The sequence below is a fragment of the Bacillus rossius genome, chromosome 5 (genome assembly GCF_032445375.1).
Source record: "Bacillus rossius redtenbacheri isolate Brsri chromosome 5, Brsri_v3, whole genome shotgun sequence".
Taxonomy (NCBI): Eukaryota; Metazoa; Arthropoda; class Insecta; order Phasmatodea; family Bacillidae; genus Bacillus; species Bacillus rossius.
Window position 1 is genome coordinate 25,494,745 of NC_086333.1, and position 26,943 is coordinate 25,521,687.

The 26,943-nt window shown below is 40.4% G+C and overlaps 1 protein-coding gene across 2 annotated transcripts; it reads left to right on the top strand.

Moving 5' to 3' along the window:
* The first annotated feature begins 19,488 nt into the window (after nt 1-19,488).
* On the top strand, nt 19,489-25,757 carry LOC134532344 (endo-polygalacturonase-like). 2 transcript variants are annotated; one of them, XM_063368768.1, is made up of 2 exons: nt 19,489-19,542; nt 22,957-25,757. In XM_063368768.1, exons 1-2 carry the CDS (start codon nt 19,497-19,499, stop codon nt 24,198-24,200), a joined length of 1,290 nt encoding a protein of 429 aa, XP_063224838.1. In that variant the 5' UTR covers nt 19,489-19,496; the 3' UTR covers nt 24,201-25,757. The 2 variants fall into 2 exon arrangements, with proteins under 2 accessions (XP_063224838.1, XP_063224839.1); XM_063368769.1 differs by lacking the exon at nt 19,489-19,542 and adding an exon at nt 19,949-20,051 and having other exon boundaries at nt 22,957-24,484.
* The last annotated feature ends 1,186 nt before the right edge of the window (nt 25,758-26,943 follow it).

Sequence of the window (26,943 nt, forward strand, 5' to 3'; positions counted from 1 at the left end):
TCGTGTTTGTCGCTCAGGTTATTGCTGTTAGCGTACGCGATGTCGGGTGCTTTACGCACTGCATATAGAGCAGTGGTTCCCATACTTTTTCATCTGACGACCCACCTTTTCTTATAGGAATACCTCCACAGTCTATCGGTCCATGGTGGAGAAAAAAACCTTATTTGATTCGTATCCCTTCCTTATGTATATAAAATATACCATCAAATATTGCAAATGTATATACATAAACATATACATTCTTATTGTAAGTTACCGATTGATTATTGATAAACATTTTGTGTTCTGATTTGAAAATGGTTGACAAAGTATAGCACTTTTAGAAAAATAGTTATTTATTTAAAAATAGACACGTGTTTGCACACAATTCGATTTGTTTCGATTTTTTTTTTTTAGATTTTCTGATGGTTTATTCGATAGTTTCTAATAGTTTTGGAATCAAATCGCGACCCACTAGTGGGTCGTGACCCACGGTTTGGGAACCGCTGATCTAGAGCATTACTGCCTTTGTCGCCTCAAGCTAGCCTCTTGGCGAGCTTGTGTCCGGACCGCAGAACTTGTATCCCAGAAAGTGCGCTTCAAACGGCAGCTTATTAATAACAGTTAAATAACCCCGCTCTTTCTTCATTTTCGTAGGATGCATAGCAACATACTGACTGTTTTGTGTATGAGTAAGCTTGCTTTATAGTGTTGGAGTTTAGTATTAAATATAGAGCTCATTCAGCAAGAGCTGATCTTACCGGTGTCTCTGATTCAAGATGATGTTCTATGTAAATCTGAATAGCGCCATAGACCTCTCCTGCATTCTAGTATCAGGTGCGTTGTGGCCGGATCTTCCAACTCTGGTAAAATTGTTTTATTCTTGGACTTTTAGAACATCCAAATAATGTGCGCTTCTAAAACGTGTATTTGTATAGAAAGTTTCTGGAGCAGCCAAAGTATCAACGATTATTGCTAGTGCTAAGAAACATGGAAGGTGTAAAATTCTTTAAGTTACGAGAGAACGAGGAGATGTTAGATCCTAGCCAAGCCCTCCTCAACAACATCTTAATTTGTGACGATGTTTCATGTAATAAACAGGCTATAGTTAAAAAATACTTCTTTATGGGTCGCCACCTCATTGTTGACATTTTCTATTTGATGCAAACCTACACTCAAATATGAAAGCAGCTAGTCACAAATAATTGTAATCTCATAATTTTGTTTACAATGGAGGACCGTAATTAATGCCATGTTTATTCTGACCATGTCAGCACAGATATGAGTTTTCAAAAATTAAAGTATCTCTGCAGACACTGTTGGAACATCGGCGATGAACATAGCTTCATTGTAATAGCCAAAGATTTACCTTTACTTAAAAGTTCTTCAGGTGCGATTTTGACCAGTTAACGTGTTATGTTTAAGTTTTAAAGCGGTGGTCTCAAGTGACTGCAGGAATTATATGTGACTGTCACTCGGGAAAGAAACTGCTATTTAAGGTAGAAGATATTAAGAAGAGTAGACGCTCCTAAACAAGATGGAGATGCGGCTAATAAAATGTACGTCAATGCAGTGAGCGGTGGTGTTACACATGCCTTGCGTTCGTTAGCTGACGATGTTTCACGCATGTATAAGTAATTGAACCTATCGCCTACCACGACTAGATACGTGCAGGTGGGGATTATTGGGATTTCTGCATAATTTGAAAGTCAAGGTACAACGCCTGATGGCCCAATTAAATTATCAGCTCTCTTTACTCTACATAAAACTTGAGAAAACATATTCTGGCGTGATGGAGGAGAATCTGACTTCATTTATGGATGTACTCTATGCCAAACAACAGACCGGAATTAATGCGAGCTTGATTGAGACTCTGTATAGCATAACTTCCATGCACGAAGACGTCACTCAACAGTTTACCCAGTTGGATTGCTTGATTGATGACATTAAGAATGGGGTTGTTAAACTAATTTACTCCAATGTGTCAAGCGCTGAACCTAGCGTAAAAGCCACGGCCCCGAACACGGCTTCTCTCAAGGTTCAAACAGAGGCTCGCTGATTGGGCCTTAGCTAGTAATAAAAAGTTTGCTTCATGCCGTTGCTCGTACAGTTATGTATCTCGAGGTGGCTAGGTTGGAGCAAGTGATAAACATATGCGTGCCAAGTACTTACTAGCGAAAATAATGAGTTTGGAGCGAGACTCGATAAATGAGGCAATTTTTAAAATGATAACTACACGGATTGACAAGATAACGAAATCTGTTCTGAACACAAACTCTATAAAACGTGAAGATACTATGACGGATATTGCAAAGACAGGTTTAAAATGCTCAGCATCTGTAGACGAAGGAAGCAAAACTGCCATACCCCTGGGTGTTCGACCGCGTAAACGTCTGGATGTTGTGCCAAATGCATCCGTATACTCCTAGGGGAAGCACAGATGTATTTACCTTCCTACAACCACGCGAAAAGGTCGTTATACAGAGTTTATAAGCGGAAAGTCGTTTGTTTCTAGGAAACACAGAAGTAGTTTTATATCCCTATCATATTATACATGTATATAATGAACTAATACAGCCTGCCAAGTGTCTGTTTGAACGTTTGTTTCGTCGGGAGCTCACCATTTATTTGGACTCTCCTTTGCGACATTACAAGCATTTACTCGAGATTACGAATACGTATTTTAAAAGAAATGATCCTTAGACCAGATACTGTAAGAACATGTCACATGCAAAGTGTAACATTATTAGGGAACTGTTTCTTACTGGTGTAGCAGGCCGTGGTTTGATTCAGAAAACATTAATGCGATACCTTGATTTTATTTATTGTAATTCCGCAAATGAACTTGTGAATCGCTTACGCTAACGGGTGCTGCTGGCTTCGCAAGCTGCAGGCCATATGGGACAAAGTAATGATATTCTTTTTTTTAATCTAATAATAACAAGAGTCCGGATTCATTGCGAAATGAATGGTTAGTAGTCGACGAGACATTGCAAATGAGCTCCGCCATGGGAATCGTAGAATATTTCTAAGGCGAATAGTGATATGATATACTGCAGATTGATTTTTTTTTAAATGATTACATACGCATATGTAAATAAAGGGTTTAAATACTTTTTAACAGCTATTGACGCTTATACAGCGTGGGCTGCACCTGTTAAAATACCCGGGCTCATAGCCTCTGCGATGCAACATATTTTGAAAGCCTCGGGGCGTTTTCGAAACATCCAGAGTGACGCTGGTAGTGAGGTTTATAATGACATATTTTGCGCCCTGATGAGGAAGCATAATGTTAATCATCATTCCATTTTCAGCAAAATCAAAGCCGGTTTGTAGAATGCCTGAACAGAACACTTAAATTAAATATTTTTCACAAGTTTACCACTCGTGGCAGTTACAAGTGGCTTGCTTTATTACCCACCGTTTTGCGCGAGTCAAAGGTATCACAAAAATATCAAGAGGGCACCATATCAAGCTGATATTTCCATGCTGCACAGTGTTTATAAACATGTAAAGGAAATCGATCTTGATGATTATGTAGGTGTCTCGAGGAATAAGGGCGAGTTTACAAAAGGCTACATGCCTAGCTGATCCTTTGTGGTGTTCAGAGTGAAAAGAACACGGAACGATAGGCCTCGTGTGTAATATCTCGGAACTTGACGAGAATGAGTTACGAGGAGTGTTCTATGTATCTGAAATACAAGTTAGCAAGTATCCCGACACATATTTGGTGAGCAAGATTCATAAACAGAAACAAGGCGGCCGGTTTCTTCTCGTGAGTTGGGTCGGGTTCTCAGAGAAGCTACGCACATGGATTCGTCGATCGGCCATTCAGGACAAGAAATTATATCTATGACTGGTCCTTGCCGAACGGTTAACTGCTGAAGCCATTAATTGAGAACGTAACAGGCGCGAAGCAGGCGGCCAGTGTGGAAGCAATCTGGACCCCAGCTGTAGGAGGTCACTAAGCGAGCGCGTGGCGGGTATGTGTGTGACCCGAGGTGCCACCCCTTGGATGCTGTTTTTTGGGAAAGTAGGTGTGGATGATGCTGTAGCGCAGCTGCCAATGTGGGGCCTGGGGGGGTGTGTAACCTGATGTGCCTTTAGGCTCTCGAAATGTTGAAGAAGGGGGAGGAGGGGGGAAGACACATTTTTTTCCGTTATGTGGATCGTCATTCGCCATTTATCTTTCATGTTCCCGAGATGTGCTACTTTCGTTTTGAGGAAATCGTGAGTTATAGCGAGGAGGAGTGGGACGCGTGGCTTATTTGCAAGGATGAAGAGATTGTGGATAGAGAGGCTGTGACAGATAATGAAGATATCTGGGAAGTGGATCTGGAGGATGGTAGGGCTGAAGATGATGGAGGGGAAGAGCTAGAACAGCTAGAAGACATCGGGGAAGAGGAGGCGGTGACGGTGGCAGACGTCTATGAGGAGGGCAGCAATATGTCTTCGTTGGAAGAAGATGTGACTCCGATGGTTGGTGAGGCTGTTAACTTTGTTTGTTTACCTGCCCACACATTAAATGTATGACCTAGTTAGAATTGACCGAGGATATGATTGCCACCATTGAGGATGTGGTGGTATGGGTAATAACTAAGATAAGGGCTACCTCTATTTTACACGATATTGTGTCCACTCGCGTCGAAATTGTGTATTTAGTTTATATTTTTTAATTAAATAGTTTTGATACATTTTATTTAAATATAATCCTTGTGATGTATTTTTTATAAAAATGTAATTTGAAGTGAACATTGAAAAGAGAAGCAGAGGTGAGTGTTCAAACCTATAATCTTATTTTGCTAACGAATACTTGCATGGTCTAGATTGTTCGTATTTTTTCCTGAAAACCAAGCTGGCTGCCTACACTTGCATTCTGTCAGTCAAAATGACCGTTCACTTAACACTTGCATTTCATTTGCACCTTCATTCCCATTGCAGTCTTCCAACAGCCAAGATTTATTTTTTAATTAGCAAATTGCTTATTTATTTCATGAATTTAAATAGTCTCTCTGTGTTCGTGATGAGGACACATGCAATACTCGAGTAATCACAGTTTAGACTATGTATTAAGAAAAATCTTAACATAGTTTTGAGGTTAGGTTAACAAGAGACGGAATATTGGGACGACAGTCAAGATGATTGCCAACACATTTTAAATGGTCTTATATGAATTATTAATTTTCAGCATACAGGAAGATGCCCAGACACTATTCATAAAACATCTTCGCCGTTGGCCTTCATTTATTCTCACGCCCACTATTGTCTCCCTAAATGCTAACATGTTTGACAACGGCCTCAATACATTTAAAAAATTATTTTTACAGCCTTATACTAACGAGAGGCCAATGTTACTTTGGCTATCTCGATAGTTTTTCAATAATATTTTTTACACAGAGTTTTATTTATTACATAAAGTGAACAATATTTATATTTTTAATGGAATATGCTAAGATGCTAATGTCTTTGACAACGATTCAAGATGGATTCCAAAAGATGCCCAACACCTTTCACATCATTTTCCAGCTTTCTTCAACAGTCAAGATAGCCATCAGCATTACTTAACATGCCAGGCAAGATGTCCGCCAGAAATAAAGCAATTTCATTTCATAACTGTCTGGAGGTTATGCCATTTCATCCAGTGCTCAATACTTAAAACTTGAAAAAACCTGAGACATCTTCAAGATGGCTACCTGCAATTTTTAAATGCTGGCCAAGATGGCCGCCTGCAATACGTAAGACTCTGGCCGAGATGACCGCAGTACTATGACAACGATGGCTGGGGCGCGCGTTATGTATAACTTATTTACAGATCTCATCCTGAACTTTGATTGTGGTCATGAGATTAGCATTCCTTCCTCCTAATCAAGAGAACTCCCTGCACTCGTGGTTAAAATCCCACCCACTAAATACCATTTTAGTAAAAAAATAAAATTCAATACAGCATGGTGATTCCAGCGCCCACCGACAGCCTGCACTGGAACTACAAGTGATGTCACAGCGCCGCGACGCTGGGTGTCGCAACGCCAGCGCTTCTTAGCTGCAAAGTCCTGAACGACGGCTCTCCAATCAATAAAAAGTAATCAATACCCTTCAGAGAGGATGTCATCCAAGCGAGGGGAGGGGGAGAGATTCAATTAAAAAATCAATAACTTTGGAACGTGGCTAGTATCACAAGGATGCTATCAGGTTGCACCCGTGCACCCCACACTGACCTATTGTAAGTGTAAAGTTTTAGTGGAGCCGCAACCGGCGAAGACGTAGAAATATCTCTGCTAGAAGGGACAATTGGAACAGAAATGTTTTGAGTGATAGCAGAAAAAAAAGCCCGAAAAGGCAAGCCAGGGCTTCCTTTCATAAGTGCCAAGGGGGCGTTCAGACTCAAGGAGTGTTCGACTCGCAAAGGCGATCGGTCTTAATTTTCCCTCTTCTAGGTGTCCCAGGACGGCACCTAAAGCGATCGAAGAACCTTCAACCTGAATAACGAAGTGCTTATCAAAATCGAGGACGATAGAACAGGAGGTGAAGTCATACACTGTTTAAGCCTAGAGAACGCGCTTTCTTGCTCATCACCCCAGACAAAAGGAACATTTTTCTTGCGCAACTTGTTAAGTGGGGCACTAATGGCTGCAAAGTTGGAAATAAACCTCAAATAGTAACCAAAGAAACGCTGCACACCTATAAAATTTTTAGGGCACGGGAACGTAGCTATAGGAGCGATTTTGTCAGGATCCATGATTAAATTTCCCTCAGTTATTTTATAACCTAAAAATTAAACATGTTTCTTAAACAGACTGATGTTCTTAGGGTTTACAGTGAGGTGGACCTCCCTCAAACGATTGAATACTTCCTTGAGATGGATCAAGTGATCTTCAAAGGAGTCACTATACACGATTATGTTGTCAATGTAATTGAAAACGAATTTTTATTTAAAATCACTGACCACATGGTCCAAGACACGGCTCAGGGCCTGACTCCCATAAATAACTCCCATGAGGATTCTGCATAATTCATAATGCCCAAAGGGGGTGGAAAAGGCAGTGAATTTACGGCAACTAGTGTCCAATTGACACTGGTGAATACTTTGATTTAAATCTATTACCGAATTTTTTTTTCTTTATCCAGGCGCTGTAATGCGCTTTCTACTGTAGGCCAGGACCAGGGATCTAGTGTAAATTTTACGGTTGAGCGCCTGAAAATTTTGAACAATCCTGAAGTCTGAGCTGTCTTTTTTGGGTACCAAGAAGGTAGGGGCAGTGGCGTAGCGTGCCATCTCGGCGCCTGGGGCGGGAGACTCATTTTGCCGCCCCCATTCTATAGGTGCTTAATTAAAATTAAATTTCACATGCAATGAGGTACCTTTTATTGAAGTTAAAAAAGGATGAGCGGTTTTACAAGCGGATTCTACGGGCCTTATGAGCAGCGAAGTCAGAAATAACTTTGTCAAAATCAATATTAGCAGCCAATTCTTGTTCAATCGACAATATAGCCAAGTTTGATAGTTTAGCGGAGCTCATAGTAGATCTGAGGCAATTTTTTATTAGCTTCAACTTCGAAAAACTTCTCTTACAGCTTGCAACACTAATTGCCAAAGTCAAATATATACGAATCAAGATGACTATATTTGGAACCGAAATTCCGAGATTCAGTTTTTGAATGAACTGGAGCAGCTCCAGTGGTCCTTTACCACTTATATCTTCCTCTGATTCAGAACAGGCAACAACAACAAAGTGATGAAGACGCTTCTGCTCCATCTGAAACTCGTCCTTGTCGATGTCTTCTAATACATGGGAAAGATCACACTCGAACTTGCTGTCCAAAAGTTTCGCTGGCATCAAAAATCCGAACTTGTCCGATATTTCTTGAATTTGCTGGAATCGAGTCGTCATTTATTGAATGATCTTGTCGAATGATGCGATAATCTCTCGACGGATTTCCTGTTCGTCAGACAAAGCTGCATCTTCAGAAGATTCATCGCCATGCATGCGTTTTTCCTGCGAATTCTTCTCGTTTTGAGTTCGATTCCGAGTTTTTCGCAGAGAGTCTTAGCAAAGTCAATTGCTTCTTGCACGAAACGGTCTCTACTTTCCACTAAGAGGGTTTTCAAAGCGCAGAGTTTCTGAGCACACTTATCCACACTTAGTCCTCGTTGCTGCAGGTAAATCTGTGCGTCATCTACTTCAGGTAGCACTGCAGCCCAAAAGCCAAGAAAAGTTAGGAAGTTAAATGACTGCATGGCTGTCAGGAGAAGACTGGCTCCCGATCTTGTTTCGGAAGTTTGAGATTAATCTGTTAATTGTTCCAGTACCTCAAGAACTACCTCAAACTTATTTTTAAGCATCTTGACAGCTACATGTCTAGCGCTCCAGCGCGTTTCAGTGACTCGTTTTACTGCTTGACCTGTGACGGCAACCAAAGCGTTCCATCGAACAGTTGATGCGGAAAAGAAGGCAAACAGCTTCTCCAGAGTTCCAAAAAACATCACGGAATCCACTGATTCAGAAGCAGCGTGTACCCCAGCCAAGTTTAGTGAGTGGTTTGTGCATGCAACGAATATAGCTTTCGAATTCAGTGCTTTAATCCGGGCTTGAACTCCATTGTGGATCCCTGACATTGTGGCAGCATTGTCATAAGCTTGTCCTCTCAGATTCTGTATGTCCAGTCCGTCTGATGTTATCTTCGCGAATATATCGTTGCTGAGATCTTCTGCATTTTTCCTTTTGGTTCGAAGAAGTCAATGAAAGATTCTACCACGGCGACTTTTTCTCCTTCGATATGTACGTATCGCAGAACTTGGCTCATTTGGTCATTGTGGGAGATGTCTGGTGTACTGTCGAAGATTACGCAATAATATTTAGCTTCTTGAATACGACGGATGATGGTGGATCGAACTTGCTGTCCCAGTAAGTTTATAAATTCATTCTGGGTTTCTGGAGATGGATACGAAACTGAGACTCTTGCTCCCAGCTTTATCTTTGTCAAGTGTTCCATTAGAAGAGGGTCGTATTTAGCTAGGAGGTGCACTAACTCCAGAAAGTTCCCGCGATTGCCACTATCATCTCCTCGAATGTCTTCTCGATGTCCTCTGAAGGCCAGATTCTGTTTGGCTAAGAACTGGATAATATTCAGCAACCTGTACAGTACATCCCTCCACTTCTTCTCCTCACTTTCGAAAACTTCTTGTTGTTTCTGATCGATGGTTGCTTTACAGTTCAGACGAACTTCCAACTCCTTCCATTTCAAGAAGCTCTGTTCATGGCCCAGGCTATTTTCATGGTCTCCTATTCTTGGATTTAGCTTCCACCATTTGTTGAATCCTTCTTCAGATGCGAAGTTAGAGCCGGAATTGCCAAACAGCTTGCAAGAAAAACAATACAAGGATTGCTTCAAAGCTGAGTACACCATCCATGTTCGGAGAACCTTTTCGCCGTTAGATAATGGTTTGTAGAACCACTCTTTGGTTAGTTTTCGGGTACCGCCTTTCGTTGAAGTCCCTGAGCGAACAACATCGGCAAATTTGGAATCGATGTGCTGTACTGAGTCAGATCCGCGACGTACTAGAAGCGTTCTTACTTCGTCGGTCATAGGAGAAGGCCAGCAACCTACATAGTCGAGATTCACATCTTTGATTTCGGCAGGAGCAGAAGGCACGATTTCAATTATGTCTTCTTTGGCAACATTCACTTTTTCTGCAGGCTTATGACTAGATGCTTGAGGTACTTTTGATGAGTCGACTTCGTATTGACCATGCTCTGTGGTGGGACCAGAACTACTTCCAACTGCCACGGCAGGTACGTATTCTTCTTGTACCTGTAAAATAAGTTATGTATTCCCTAAATATTGGCCGGAGGACACGTTCGAATTTCAAATAAGTATTTTATCTATCACAAAACAAAGTGGTTTTGGTGACGGCGCGGTTTGCCGGGCTTATAGGAAAATTTACAAACAAAATTGATTTTGTATGGCAGCTACCTTTTTTAGAGTTTCCCGGTAAAAACTGACTGAGTAAGCCATGTTTTAGATGTTATTAAAAGATAAAATGACGAGAAATTTGAGAAAAATCGTTGGCGCCATTTTTGAGCTAAATGAATAATTATGTTTTCTTTGTATGACAGGTACCATAAATAATCAAGTTATCCAATAACAAAAAAAAATATTCCTAGACTACTACTAGATTTACAAAACATCCCCTATTGAAGTTTTAAATTCAAGTAGCAGCACAAAATTCAGTCGTACCTTAACTCAATGTAATTTATGTTAATATTCTCCATACTTTTTAAACAATAATCAAAGTTCAAACAGCTATTAGAGCAATTTTAAGTGTATTATAAAATAAGATTTAATGAACGAGTGTGACTCCGTACTCGCAGACAAACCTAGGTGAATAGGTTTTGTGTGACTAATGTAAGAAATATTGTAACTTTTGTAAACAATAAATAAATAAATAAATAATAATAATAAATAACTGGAGTAATTCTAGGCCATGCATGATTCTAGATGGAGGAATCATATACCTACTTACACTGGAATCACTTCCGCTGCTGCAGGATGCCACCGAAGACGTTAACGTGGCTTTCGAACCAGAACTGGAACTAAATGATTTTAGTAATGCACCTTGAGACTTCTTCGCATCTGCTTCTTTCTTATCCTTTTTTTTTTTTTTTTTTGCAGAATTCCGCACCGCTTTCTTTGACTCTTTTCATTTTCAAAAACTAGTTCAAAGATTGGGTAAACTTTCGGATGCCCTGGTAATACGCGTTAATTTGGATTTAAGTTTGTTATATGTTGTTTTAAAAAAGAAATTTGTAATTCTTGTTTAGTCTTATTATTTTTAAGTTTAAGATTTTAAGTTATTAAATTGGTCTGGAAAGTTCGAGGACACTACCGAATATGTTGGTAATCGCTGCGCTAGACGGCGCGCGAGCAGAACAGCTGATTGTGTGACGTCAGGTGTGACGGGCGAGCGGAGTCGCCTGGTAGGCCCAGGCGAGCGCGCACGTGAAGTAAAACGCGGGTTGGCCATGGTGATGGTTCCACATCGAAGTAACTGTATACGAGTGTTCCTTTTTGAATATAAACGGGGTTCATTTATATAATTTAGAACGCTTTGGTACGATGAATGCGAGTGGTTGGTGAAGCGTGTGTGAATATCGCGAGGATTTTCCAAGGATGAATTATGTGCGCCGAAATAAATTCCAAGACGGTATGGCGAAGGATTCGTCATATCCGTACAATTACCTGCAGCTACGGTAACGTATAATGGCAAGGGTTTGCCATTAAAAACACTCGTGAGCAAACGAGTGTATTTGGTGACCGGACATCACGACGTCAAAAAGCAAGTAAGTGCCAGCCGTGCCACTGCCCCGTTGACCCCTTTGACCCCTGGTGTGAAACTATAATTTGTGGATTTTTGGGATTTAAATTAACGGACTAATAAAACTGAAACTGGGATTTTACGTTCAGCGTGTTTCACCCAATCCCTGCCAGACCTAGAAGAAAAAAGGCGTCGACCGTTAGAAAATGACTTAACTGAGAAGGGCTTGTAAACCCATTATTTGTAATTTGCTAAATTTTTGGTATATTTATTTGCATGTTAAGGTGTGTCAATTTTTTGCTAGATTTCGCCTATGTTAATTGGTATTTACAGCGGTGATACGCCCGGTGCGTATCTATATTTGTATTTGTATTAATATGTTATATATATTTTGAATGCCTTTTTGGTAATTATATTTAATTTTAGGAGCTCCGAAGTATATGATCAAATTATAATTTTTTGGGGGAATTGTTAAATTATTTTTTAGTATTATTATATAGCTATTTTTTTATAAGTAGTAATAGGGTATGTATTTTATGATGGATGCGCCGATTTGTGATGAAACGATTTTATGATATATATATATATATTAAATGTTGTCATATAAATTTTGCGTCTTTTTAACTTGCTGCCTCCTCTCACTGTTCGCAACCTTATTAGTATTTTTTAAGCCTGCTATTAGTTTGGGTTTTAATATTTTTTTGGGTTCACCTGCGCTCGTGGTACGGGGCAATATAGGAGTTTTACTGTGTCCCGGTTTGCGGAAGTTGTTTGGTTTGCCCTGGGTTAAGGTCAAACTTTACAGTACAATGCGTAGTACTAAATTCAATGAGTGCAAAAGAGAGGTATCGACACGGGCCGACGTGTAAAACAAAAGATTTTGTATGAGTTATTAACATAATAAGGAGTGCGGCTCAACTCGGCTCGCGCGTGCCGGGTGGCGCGGCGTGATGCGATGTTGCCGTTCGTATGTAAACAAACAAACGTTATAAAGACCTCTGTCAGTGATTTCACAGTTTTTCTTTTAAATAAATATTAAAAAATAGTTGGTGCGCAAAATTTTAGATAAAAATGGAACATTATAGTGTGTCTGACACATGTAATGAATGAATCATAGATCAGATCTCAACCAGCTTCACCGGCGACCCGCCCCCGCGGGCTACCGCCCGGGGCGGGCCGCCCCCTCCGCCCCACCCACGCTACGCCACTGGGTAGGGGTACAGAAATCTGAAGTAGAAGGGGAAATGACGTCAGTGGCCAACATTTTCCGAATAATCTCCCGCATAATCTGCAGCTTAGGTGGAGAAAACTTATAATATTTGCAATGTACTGGCACCTCATCACTCAGGTGAAAACGGTACGGCAAAATATCACATTTACCCAACTTACGTGTGATAACATCGGGAAAGGCTTTGACGATCAGCGCCATTGCCTGTTCGTGGTCTGCAGAAATAGAGGTATCACAGGACATGACGATAGGCGCACTCGCCTCATGACGCAACTGGATTTTTACCGCAGGGGCAAAACCAAAACAAAACTCATGCGGAGAGGCATTTAGGACACAGCGAGTCTTACTCAAAAAATCCAAACCCAAAATTAAATTTGGGGAAAGTCCGGGAACAACGACAAAAGGCCAATTCCACGAATAGCCATGAATTTTGATATGCAAAACAATCATTTTATTTGCGCGCACGCACTGGCCGTTAGCAACGACTATATCGATGGCCGAGCAACAACCAAGCACCGACCCAACCAAGGATACTGCTGCAATAAACCCAAGAGGCACTCCTCGCTTATCACAGATCGCGTAGCACTTGTATCAATAAGATCAGGACAAAAATTTTGATTTGAACTGAAAAATAATGCAGGTAGGTTGGCAAAGTGGCTTTACGCAGGGCGCGACGGAAAGACCTCTTTTCCGTCCCGTCAACGCCTGTTTCCGGGGCAGTCAACTCGGTAATGCCCTGTCCGCTTACAGCGAAAGCATTTTCTTTGATTTAAGTTGACTCGTGGAACCGCGCAGTCCTGCGAGACGTGGCCAAACGCGCAACAATTTGCGCACCTGCCGGCCTTGCGGCTCGTATCCCGGCTCTCACTACCTTCCGCGCCGTTCAAGGTCACAGACGGCGCGCCGAAAGGCACGGTTGTACCAGGCGACCTGTCACTCAATGTCACGTGTCACAACGCTATCATGCTCAGCTTGCCCATCGCGGGGTCGGGCAAAGTGAGCAGGCGGTGCGGGGCGATACCCCAGTCACCGGAATTATACAGTTGCGTCGATGACACGGACAACAAAGATTGCGCCCTGAAAACATGGTCCGCTAAATAGGATCACGTCTAGTGGGTGCGGTAGGCGCAGCAGGAAATTCAGCTTGATACTTGGCAAGCGCAGCGAGATGGCTTTCAACCTCGCCACCCCAAACACGTACACTATCGAGCATAGTATCCGGAGAGAGCATGGTACAATTTTGTCAAACCTGCGGCGATAACTTTCCCAGAATGAGTCGCACGAACTCAACCTCCATAATATTGAGCTCTAGTGCTTCCGCATAAAAGGTTACCGAGGTGACATCCTGCATGACACTTTCATGCGGCTTTTGAAACCTAAATACAAGCTCACGCTTCCATGCTTCGAGCACCCTCGGATGAAAGACTGGTCACACCAAAGATTTCTTAAAATCACAGAAACCTGTTCCTTGCACGATCGCTTCCGTCAACAAAGGTACATAAGTACCGGACAAATTACTTTGTAGTGCCTTCGTAAAGGCGTCAGAGGGAACTAGATTTCACTTAAATAAACGCTCAGCCTCTATGACAAAATCAAGCACAACTCTCGGGTCACTCCCACCTAGGATAGGCAAAGGCTTAAAGGCAATAAAAAGTAACTTTAAATGGAAGGACGCAGAGGATGAAGGACTCGCATCAGGCGGGGGCAGCCGCAGATAGGCCCGCGGCCTCTCGCAAGAACCCGACAAAACGGGCACGCATCTCGGCCACGGTGTCGGTAGGCGACACGGGCAGCCCATCCTCCTCCACATGCTGGGCCAGCTCGTCCTTGTGGAGCTGATACAACCAGGCGACGCCCACAGGGGTGCCCATGATGTAGGAGCCGAGAGCAAAACTAACACACACAAAACAATATCTGCCAAAGAGCAGAGCTGCGCAGCGTTGGCACGTGGCTAGTATCACAAGGATGCTACCAGGTTGCACCCGTGCGCCCCACACGTGTGAGCCGCAATCGGCGAAGACGTAGAAATATCCCTGCTAGAAGGGACAATTGGAACAGAAATGTTTTGAGTGATAGCAGAAAAAATTTCATATAGCGAAACATACATATATATTTTGATCATTTCTCAAATGTTAAACATTGTAACAAGTAGCTACTCTGGAGCATAGGTAATTGAACATCGAAAGGTATACAATTATATATTTAAAAGATTTTTTAAGATGCTAAATGAAATAACCATAGGAAATTAGTCATTACGAGTCCAATAAGATGGCTAGTGACTAGAATGTCCAAACATATGACACGTTAAGTAAACCAGCTACGAACCAAACAGCATTGCTATTAAATACAAACTCTCAAAATCCGTTAATAATTACGTTAACGAGCCAAAAGGCATGATTAATAAGACACGTAATATTTATTCAAGCTTAATAAATGCGAGTATCACACGGTACAACCCTGTCAATGAATTTAACGTACTGCGCAGTGCAAGGGGACGACCAAACACGATAAATTACACATGCCACACGTGGCTCAAATTAAGAATTTAAAGAAAACACGGGGCTAGCCGCACGAAAGTCACTAAATAAATTACGAGTTACAAGAATAAAATAAGTGAGTGAACAAGCCTGTCTCCGGTCGATAATGGGGAAGAGCAAATAATATTACGACTAAGCAAAGAGTAAGCATGGGCACACAAAAACGCTTGACTACAATCATAAGCAGGAGCTCCGACAACACCAGACAAAAATGACATCTTGAACTTAAGGTGTTTAATAGGTAAACAAACAATTAACGTGGCATAAAACAAGATGTCGCAACAAGCAAGGGTGCAGTGATAGGCTATGCTAATCATACCAATGCCCCGGAACTAACAAGCCACGAAAAGCAAACAAGTTGGAGCCAACACATCGTGGTTCCAGAACAATAATGAATTTAAATAAATGCCCCTGACGGCCAGCTAACATTAAAACTAAAGAAACTGGAACGCACGCTTATTTTTACGTTAACGCACGGCCGACTCGTGCCAACGTCTCACATTAGACGTTCAATCCAAACTTGTTAAATACATACAAACCACATGCTCATTCCTTGACCGGACCGACGAGCGAAATGACCGCAGCTACCCCTAACCAAAACTTAGCAGAAGAGGCCCGAGGGCACAAGATCACATCAATTGATACCCTCGCATAGATGGCGTGGCGATCGCAAATCGTCTGCGCAAGACCTCAGAAAAAAGGGAGGGGTAAAAACCCAATACACTCAGCTGGAAAGGTTGGCAAAGAGTAGAGGGGAAAGAATGCTATGACGCGACGAAAACGTGATAATAGCGACGCTAGAGTAGAGTGCAGTAATAATTTATTATTACTGTGGCACCCGCCATCTTGATATTTGGGCACCATCTTGGTAATTTATAATAATTTGGCTAGTGATTCGGGAAAATTTCCAAAATTCATTGAATAAATTTTCAATCAATATACTGATTGGTCTTATCTAATCGAGTCTTTGGTATGATCCCTGATCGATTTAAAAAAAAAATATTTTTTTTTGTAAAAAAAAATAATTTTAATAAATTTGGTGGTAAGACATAAAATATGCATAGTTTCCAAGCCAACCATCCACCTATAAGCCGTTATGACTGCCATCTTAGTAATTTGTTTATATTGATCTATAAATCCGGGAAAAATCCCAAAAATGATCAAAAAAATCACCAATTAATTTACTGATTAATTAGATCGACGATGCTCTTGGTAAGATACTTGGAAAATGGACAAAATGAAGTAATTTCAGGTTCGGGAAAATAAATCCCGCAAGTTCTTTTAAAATCAAAAATTTTATTACATCTATTCTACACTACTACAAGTACAAAAAAAAACACAGGCAAATTACTAAAGTCTTGAGCATTTTAGATTCAAACAGTCTTCTTATTGTACAGACTAAGTCTTTACACGACTTTAAATGTCTTTTCAGAGCATTTCCACATGACAGTTGATTACCACAGTTTTCACACAGAGAAGAATTATCGATTTCATTGAAAGGACAGTGATATATTTCATGATGTCTTACATGTTTTATGCATACTGATGCCTTGTCGCAGTATATACAGCTTGAATATGATCAATGAACAGCCAGTCTATCACAATTCCTGAGGTGTCTTTTTAATCTTCCATAGTGTATAAACCGGCTAGAACACCTATTGCACTGATATTTAATGCGTTCAGATTTATTATTACAATTGTATATTACACAGTCACGTAATTTCAAGTTTTTGATTTTGTCACAGTACGTACAGTGGGGTGATGTAACGCTGTCAGATTCCGCTTCCTTTATCGCTGTCACTAGCACTGTTTTCAACCATTGTAACTTCGTTGTAATGTTAACTTCTGAAGCCTTCGAGGTCTGCTCTGCGGAAGATGTTGCACAAGTGGAAATCTCCTGCTGTGCTGAGAGAGTAGGTGTAGCTGTTGACGTCGTTGTCATCGGACTCTGCACTGTTGATGGTAGGCCTTCCATCCAGGTCGGTGTTAATAGTGGTAATGATACCATCGAGTTCTCAAAAATTGCTAGATACTGGTCTATTATTATGTTATGCAAGTCTTACTATCCGATCCGCACAGCACCGAAGCCAGAGACTGACCGAACGTCTTATCGTTTGGACGCCACTTAGATATTCTCATTGGGTGGTTCAATACATGTGTCAAAACAACAACCATGCACATTTCTAGCCGCTGGTATTTTTAATGACTAAAAACAGTAAATTTTTCCTCGAAACGGTAATTTTCCCCTCAAAATGGGAATTTTTGAGTCATTTCGAGTTTTATTTAGGAATTTTGAGGAATTTTTGAGTCCAAGATGGCCGGCGTGACGTCAAAGCAATCGGTAATTGACCCGGTTCCCAGCTCCAGCGCCTGTCGCCTGTGCCAGAAAATACATTTACATACTACTATCGTTACTTTGTGTATTTGTTGCATGCTTGGCCTGCTGTGCTTGAATACTGATAATATTGTTTATCTGTGAAATAAAACAAATGAAAATAAGAAAACTTTTAACGATAGTCACTCGTGAATGATTACCTTTACAAAACTGTGGAAAATTTAACAGAAAACGCGCCGGTTACGTTGCACACACGTTCACAGCAGCGTTTCAGTTATGCTCTTCAACACTAGACAGCAGAAGTGGCCTATCTCCTTTTCGTTAACCAGTACCGACGCCGAGCACAATAATGACCCGATACAGACCATGTCACCCTACAGGAAGGTGGAACAGCAGTCCATGGCCTAGGAGTCGCGAACACACACACAAGAGCTCACTATACAAGGACGACCTGGCGGTAAGATCCCAAGTACGGGACCGCCTGGCAACGTAGGGTCAGAGGTATCATCCTCGACGTAGCGCCACGCTAGCAGGAGGGACCTGAAAAAAACCACGAAACCTTGGGAAAACCACTAGGTCAAATAGGCATTTATTTTTTTCCCACAATTTTAATATCGGGCAATAGTTGTTAGGAGGAACCAACTACGAAATCACACATTGTGTTGCTAAGTTAGTCCTGGCAGCAAATCCCAAATATATTTGCAAACTTGAATGTAGAATTTGACGCTGTTTTAGAGTCCAGCAGGACAACCCCATTCAGAGAATTATTTAGGTAGGGATAGGCATAGTACTATATATTTTTTAACATCTAAATACAGGGAAATCTTACCAAATCGGTAAAAAGCAAAAAAAAACAAAAAAAAACAAGTTAACAAATAAATTAAAATTTTAGAAACACAAATAGATTTACATAAATTAAAAAATAGGAAAAAAACAAGTAAAATGATAAAATAAAAATAAAAATAAACATAAATCTAATAAATATTAATTTATAAATGAACTGACAACTCTGCTGATTGGTCACCTGATTCAAAGAAATTGAACAGTAACAGACAACATGCCAATTCAATAAATTGTTAGCATTAGCTGTACACATCCCCAATGCGGCAGGTAAAATACCATTGGACTAGTTACTCCATATCAAACTGCGAAGGGTCCTTGGTATTGCACTCCACGAGTGCATACTCAGGGACTCAAGCAAACAAGTAAAAACCAAGTAACCTCTATTAGTCTGTTTGTGTCCGAGGGCGAGAACAGATCTCATTTCCCTAAACGTCGCAACTGTTGTCTCTTATTTAGGAAGCCTACTGGGTTCAACTGTCTTGTGGTCGTTTTGGTGTCCAGAATATATGAATATATGTTTAATCACATCGCGGAGTACGTCGGTACGCCTCTGTGTTGTCATTGTGTTGTCGAGATTATTTGTTGACTGTAATCTTGGGTTCGTTTGTTTTTCACTGTGTTGGCCCCGGTCAGTTTTTTTTATATATTATTTACGGTTCTTGATATAACTGTCTTGTTGTTGACAGCCCACTAAGTTAGTCTGTGGTGTGATGTTTTTAAAACGTATTCCTTTTACGGGATCGTCTGTGCTGTTTATGCATTTATCTTTTTCACTAGTTGATTTTGGCTTGTTTTGTGTGTTTTTATGTATTCATCTATTTATTTGTTGAGGTTTCTCTATGACATAAAGTGTAATGAGTAAAAACATTTGAAATCAATCTTCTCCCTTGCATGAATCAATCAAAGAACGTTTAGTGTCTTGTTTTGTCTTTTTCCTTCACATCTCATGATATCCCTGAGGCATTGTCTTAGTTCAAGAAATTGTATGTTTTCCTCATAATTAATTAAGAAATAATTATAAAATGGGAAGAGTCTTTTAATTTTTTAAATATTATTTTTGAATGTTTGAACATGATTCATGTATATCTGTGTTCGTCAGTGCTGCAGTGTAGTTTAGCAATTCCATATAAGAATTAATCTGAATGGCAAATGAATTGTTCGGTTTTCTGACACGAAACTGACACAAGTAGATATCAAGTGTTGATAGGTTATCAAATCATCATTAGATAACATTTTTTGATAATGGATTTAAAGTGCCTCATGTTTTATTTTCTTGTAGTAGTTCCAGTAGTGTTCAAATGCGCAGGTATGTAGAGATGCATTAGAAATATAAAATAAAATGCAACAAAAAGTATTTTTTTTCTTATATTCGTAGACTTTTTTATTTTACCATTACTTAATTATTAGACATAAAATTTAAGCCTATAAGTCTATTTGTAAAGGTAACGTTAAATATAATCCTATAACACGTTTCCTTAGATAAAATAATCATCAAAATCTTCTTAGAAAGTCTACTTGCGAATAAATGCCAATTTTGTGACAAATAGATACAATTATATATAAAATTATTGATAGTACCAGTTAAATGCTTAATCTCTCTCATTTGCATTAACTGATTGCGTTTGTTGTAAGTATTCAAAGTATTCCAAAGTAGGTGAAGGTTTAAAAAGTTATTCGGTGGTCGAAAACTTGTCTTGTATGCAGGTGGCTAGGCACCGGGCACGGGTCTGAACATCTTACTGGTGGCGCTGCGTAGTGTCTCACTCACGAACAACTCGCAGGACTGTCGCGACCCACCGATCCCCAAGACACGGAGTACGCTGACAAATTATTTCTATAACTACGTGTGATATTGTAATTAATTGTTGTTTCCTTATGATTAGTGGTCATGTGAATAATGTCAAGGATGTAAAGCAGAAATGTATTTCGCTTTTCCATTTTACCAAGTAACCCGTGAGTTACATCATTTATCTCCCTGCTTTTATACATCACTATTTTTATAATTTATTTTTTTATTATATTGTTTTCATAAAGTGACGGTGGAAGAAATATTATAAACAAAAAATGTCCTTGTCCGGCAGGACTTGAAAATTTCTGTAAACGCGTTGCTGCAGAATTTACTGAATTAACAGTGAGCATATGATTTCGAAAACTAACGTTTCACAAACATGGGGTGAACAATGTTCGACTATAACTGAAAAAGAAAAGTATTCTAAGGGAAAGTGGATAAGTGACCAATTTCCTATGACAGAGCTAAAATATCCTTTACCCGCAAATAGAAAATCTGTGTGTTAGCAAAGCGAAGGTACTTTAAGATTTCTGTAACAAAATACGCCCAGGAAGATTATCCGGAATGGTTCTATGAAACAAAACTCTGCATCTAAGCGAGTAGAAAAAATTTTCCTCGTTTACAAATTCTTTTTTTGGGAGATTATCATTAAATTATTATGGTGGGTGTCACCGCACGAAATGTTAAATATGGAAAATATTTTAAATCTGAAGCCACCATCAATAATTTAAAAAAAAATTATACAATAAAGGTGTACGTTGTGGTTTGATAGTACATGGCTTTGTGGAAGCCCAAATTGCATTGTAGTTAGTGGAGCGAGCGTTGAAAGATGATTAAAATAGGTATGTGTCATTGTTTGCAGTAATAAGTGCATAATAGAAGCAGTGGTAAATATTAATTGTAATATTTATTTCTAGACAAAAATTAGAATATTTAATTAAAGATTAATACCATGTGTTAACTCAGTGTCAGATACAATATTTAAAAGAGATATTGGTACATGTGATTGTATTTTTACAGTAGAAAACCACATGTATACACAATATAAAGAAGGACTTAAAGTACGTTGAGAATTTCGTTGATAAAATATAAATATTTTGTTTTACCAACAAATAACCTACAATTATTTTAGTTAATATACAATAATCAAAGAAAATTATAATTGCAACATATGCCATTATTCCAGATTGAAAGTCACCCGCGTTCATTTGTTTTTGTCTAGTTTTTTTTTCTTTTTATCTAACTTATCTCCACCAATCCAATATAATGTTTATTCTTTATATTAAATATTACATTAGAACGTTTAAATTGTTAAAAACTGTTTTTATGCTATTATTTGAATTATATAAGACTGCAAAATTAACAAAAAACAACACGTACGAACAATTTGTCAAAATATTTTCATCATATACAATTTATAGTTTGTGAAACACGTAAAATAATTTACCTTGTTGAATACACCTGTCCACATGAATTCGAATATTGGCAATGCTATAAGTAGTTTTCACTTCTTTGCCTGTTACTTTTCCATCATGAATACATAGTGGTGTTACAACAATGACCCCTTTGTTGGAGATGCTATTTTTATTTTCTGGAAAACCTTTTTAAGCCATGACTTAACCGCCACATTCTTATAGACCATAAACCGAAATAATTTGTAATGAATATGTCGCTTGATCTTCCACCAAAGCATTTTTAAAAAAAATCACACCCAATGCTTTTATTAACATCGGTTTGTATCGCAACTTAGTTTCTCAAAACAGAATCACTTATAAAACGTTCATAATCTATAACACTAATATAGTTACTGTTTTTAACATTTTGCGGTGATGTGGCAGCCTTCTTTTTATATATTTTTTTTGGAAATATACTAGGGACGTATTCATGATTTTTGGGTTGTCCGACCTTTTTTTCCGATGAAATGAACACTGTATTTTTGACGTGGTTCATTATTACCTAAGTGAAAAACCCAGAATGAAAAATAACTTTAGGTATCTAATACAATATTTTAATAATCAATTAATAAATAGTAATTTTTTTACTCAATATTAAAATGAAAACACATTACATTGTTCGAAATTATTTTTTCTTGAAATGAATGAATAGTGATAGCAAAACTTTATGCTTAAGTTCATGGACCATATGTAAAAAAATGTATATCGAAATCTGACACCCGTAAAAGTAAATTATTTTTGTTTTGTTTCATATATTGTTGGTTTAATTGTTTAACATATATGTCTGTTACAGGATGGAAATATATTATTTCTCTTACTAATTTAAAGTTTGTTTTCACGTGTCTTCTCTTTACTATCTCAGCTAAAGAAATTACGCACGAATTTAAGTAAAATTTGTGATTTCCGTGCTAGTAACAAAATCCCCATATAGTTTGTATATAAATTAATGGACTTCCAAATAACGTACATATACTATTTTTAAATGTATCATTATTTATAAGCATTGTAGACATACAGCTTTAAGCTACAAATTTACTTTCGCTCCTCTTCGTTTTTTCGCTTTGGGAATGAACAAAACTCTTTTTCTGATTACGTATTTCTGTAATCATTAATATACCCAACCGCAAATCAATTTGCAATAACTTGTTTATTTTTATAACCATCCGTATTTCTAATCGTTTTGAACAATTTCCCCTGAAGACTGGCGCCCTGCAGTTAGTTACCACGTTCGCCGCCAGAGTAGCGTTCACGGTGCCCATAGTCAGATATTTGCTATAGTTCTGATTAATTAGGATACAGGGAGATTATTTAGGAAGGAATAATTGTAAACCTGAATGAGCTACAATAAATTATTTCCTCCCTATTATAGCCCGACTTGCTCCGTACACAAAAACATCAGGAATTTTGTTTCCAAATAATAATAATAATTGTTTTATGTTGAAGTGGTGAACATAAAGTAGGCTTGAATGTCTTGCAGGTAACTCGACCAGCATGTGGCAAGTGTGTTTCCTGGCGGTGATGTGCGCCTCGACCGGCCTGGCACGAGCGCGCGACCTGCGCAATGTCACGGAGCCTCGCGTGCCCGAGGCCTGTGCCTCGCTGCAGGCCAGCGGCGGCGTCGACACGGCCGCCATCCAGAAGGCGCTCGACTCTTGCGCCAGAGGCAGGGTCGTCGCGCTGTCCGCCGGCACCTTCCGCTCCGGCCCTCTTCGGGTGCCGTCGGGCGTCGGCCTGCTCGTGGACTCCGGGGCCACGCTGAAGGCCATCCCCGACCCGCGACTGTACGACCGGGGCACCGGCATGTGCGGCAAGGTGGTCGACGAGGGCAGTCGCGGCGCCTGCAACCCCTTCATCCTGATGCACCTCGCCACCGGCAGCGGGCTCTACGGCAGGGGCATCATCGACGGCCAAGGAGGCGAGAAGCTGGTGGGCACCAACACCACCTGGTGGGACCTGTCCAGACAAGCGCAGGTCGAGGGCCGCTACCAGAACAACCCCCGGCTGGTGCAGGTGAACGACTGCGCGGACATCACCGTGCACCAGGTGACGCTGCGCGACTCGCCGTACTTCCACCTGACGGCGAGCAACACGAGCGGCCTCACGGTGTGGGGCGTGACGGTGCGCGCCCCCGCCGGCGCGCGCAACACCGACGCCATCGACCCCAACGGCTCGCAGAACGTGACGATCGCGCGCTGCGACGTGAGCGTGGGCGACGACGGCGTGGCCATCTCGGCGCTGCGCTCACCCGCGAGGCACGTGTCCGTGCTGGACTGCCACTTCGGCGCCGGCAACGGCCTGTCCATCGGCAGCGGGACCCTGCACGGCGTGAGCGACGTGCTGGTTTCGGGCGTCACGCTCAACAACACGCTCAACGGCGTCCACATCAAGGCCAGCTCGCTGAACGGCGGGGTTGTGGCGCGCGTGTCCTACCGCGACCTGTGCGTGCTGAACGTGGGCAAGCCCGTGGACCTGGACATGCGCTACATGAACCACAGCGGCGACCACGAGCCACACTTCCGCGACATCTCCTTGCGGCGCGTGCGCGTGCTCACGCCCGGCCGGCTCAAGCTGCACGGCTTCAGCGCCGCCAACCAGCTGCGGGTCTCCCTGAGCGACGTGCACCTCGCCCGCGGCTCGCAGTGGAGCGTCAGCTACGCCCGCATCAGCGGCAGCTGGGCGGACGACGCGAGCGGCCGCTGCGGCTACGCCGGGAACGAGTAGTGCGCGCTTGCCAGTGGCCAGATGAATTCTTTCAAGTTAGGGGCAGTGCTTATTTAAATAAAGTATTTCGTGTCGGATTATAACCACAGTACAAAAGTAACCAATGATCACTGCATATTAATGTAACTTATCAGGCAGTATGTGAAAAACAAATTAAAGTGTTATGACAAGATTTTCATGAGCGGGCTTCACACAGTATAATTAAATGTTGTTTAAATAATGCAATTATGAAAATTAATTTATTATTTGGGAACTTATGTTAAATTTATACAACTATTGCGTTATATTTGTTTATGGTTGCATGTATTTCATATTTAAAACAAAAAATAACTTAGTTTTACTTTCAACTTTTGTGACAAAGGTATATCAAATTATTTACCCTGAAAACAACTATTCCATAAATCTAAATAAATAATAAAACTGCTAGAGGTAAAAAGTATATACTTTGAATGAAATGATAAAAAATATTGGAAAAGGCTACTTTACATTACTGAGGATTCAAAAATATAGATTTAAAATTTTTGCCTGTTTGCCTGTTTGTCTGTTTGTTCGAGCATAATCGAAAACTATTACACGCCCAAGCCAACTGTGGTCCCGAGGAGGGGAGTGACGGGAGCGCTAGTGTCGCAGTGAGAGAGGGGTGGGGAATGAGGAGGGGCTGGCAGTAGGGGAATACCGTTAGCTGTGGAAGCAAGGAGAATACACAAGCGTTCATAAGTGTACGCAACATGTAAGCATGATTACCTGGATGGAACGATGGCCATGAAGCGCAGTCGTGCAGTAAGAAATGTTGTGATAAGGTGAAGGTACAGTCGTATGAAACAGCGAAACACAGTGTCTACGAAGATGTCACAGTGTGTACCAAAGTGTATCACAGCATCACATCGTACCGTTTGTGTTATAGTCATTATTTCACTTAGCACCATATTTAACATACATGTCGGTATACATTTGCCTATTATCAAAGAAAATATTGTTTGTGTGATTAATTAATGAAAAAAATGCAAGAAACATTTCAACACAGTTTCGTGCATAGTGCACGTAACAAACGCCCACTCAGCCATTTAGTTCTTCAATTCCTGATATGTTACTATTGGAATATGTGCTGCTATTGTCCGAAAAGTCCCATTCACTGTCTGAGCTGGACTCGCCAAAGTTAACAACAATTTTCTCAATTTCGTGTTCCATTAGACAGTCACCTGTCCAGTACTCTGCTTTTGTATGTTTTACATGTAAAATAGCATTTTGCCATTCTTCTTTGGTGACGCTATTGATTGCTTCTGTTGTGATGTTTTCAATGGTACGTGATGATTGAGCGACATTTTTTTCAGCAACACATGATTTCACAATGTTCCATACATAATAGCATTAAGCTCACAGTGGTATGGTGGTAATCTTATTACTTCATGCCCATGTTCTTCTAACATCTCATCGATGCAAAACCTGGGAGTTGGACGTCGACCACGAACGAGCTGGAGGAGTTCACATTTTGTGATATCATTGTCATGCGGAATGTTGTTGTTTTGTAACCATTGGATTATATCTTGTTTTCTTGTACCGGTTGTTGGTGGCTTATTTAACTGAACGGAATCATAAGGGGCATTATCCATTACAACCAACGAAGAAGCAGGCAGATTTGGAATAAGCTTGTCTTGCACCCATCTGGAAACTTAACCGGCTATGTAACTGGCTATGTATAGTTATTTGTTTTGTTGTAGGCTACTGCCCGATGCCATTTGTCAATACACGTTATATTGACTTGATGTAAGCTTTTGGACATACGCCATTGCTTAGCACATCTATGTCTGTAGAAGAAAACTAAAATGACACAAACACAAATGAAAAAAAAACACAAATTAAGCAAAAAATTGCTGTTGTCAGGATTTAACGCCACACAAAACTCCACAACAGGAATATGGTCAACAAACAAAGAAAAACAAAGAAAACTGGACTAACAGAACGAAAAAAAAACACAAATGATGACAGCACAAAAATACCGAACCCAAAAAATTCAGTACAACAGTTGAAACGAGACAGAAACACAGCAAAACGAAAAGACGAAACCTGTGCTTCCGTACCATGTGCGTCTCTGCCTGAGGAAGGGAGCAGATAGCAGTTCCCGAAACGTCGCTTGTTTCTGTTTTAGAAAACTGTTGTGTTTGTTCCATCTTTTCGTTTGGTCGTGTTTTTGTCTCATTTTGACTGTTGTGCTGAATTTTTTTGGGTTCAATATTTTGTGCTGTCATCATTTGTGTGGTTTTTTTCGTTTCTATTTTGTTTATTATTTTTTGGAAAACTATTGTGTTTGTTTCGTCTTTTCGTTTTGCTGTGTTTCTGTCTCGTTTCAACTGTTGTGCTGAATTTTTTGGGTTCGGTACTTTTGTGCTGTCATCATTTGTGGGTTTCTTTTCGTTCTGTTAGTCCAGTTTAGTAGTATACAAATAGGGCTACTGGGACTGGGTTCTGGGTGTGGTGCTTGGTGCTAGTCAGCCATATTGGATTGTGACGTCACGGCGGCCATCTTGGATGGTTGTGACCTTTACCTTGACATTTGTCCTTCAAAATGTGCCAAAATTGGGCAAAATTTACCCAAAAATCCTCAAAAATCGCCAAAATTTCCATTTCTGTGGAAAAAAATTCCGCCAAAAAAATCTCAAAAAATTCCACAAATTAAAAATTTCTCTTTTCGAGGGAAAAATTTCCCGTTTCGAGGGAAAATTTCCCTTTTTATTCCTTAAAAATA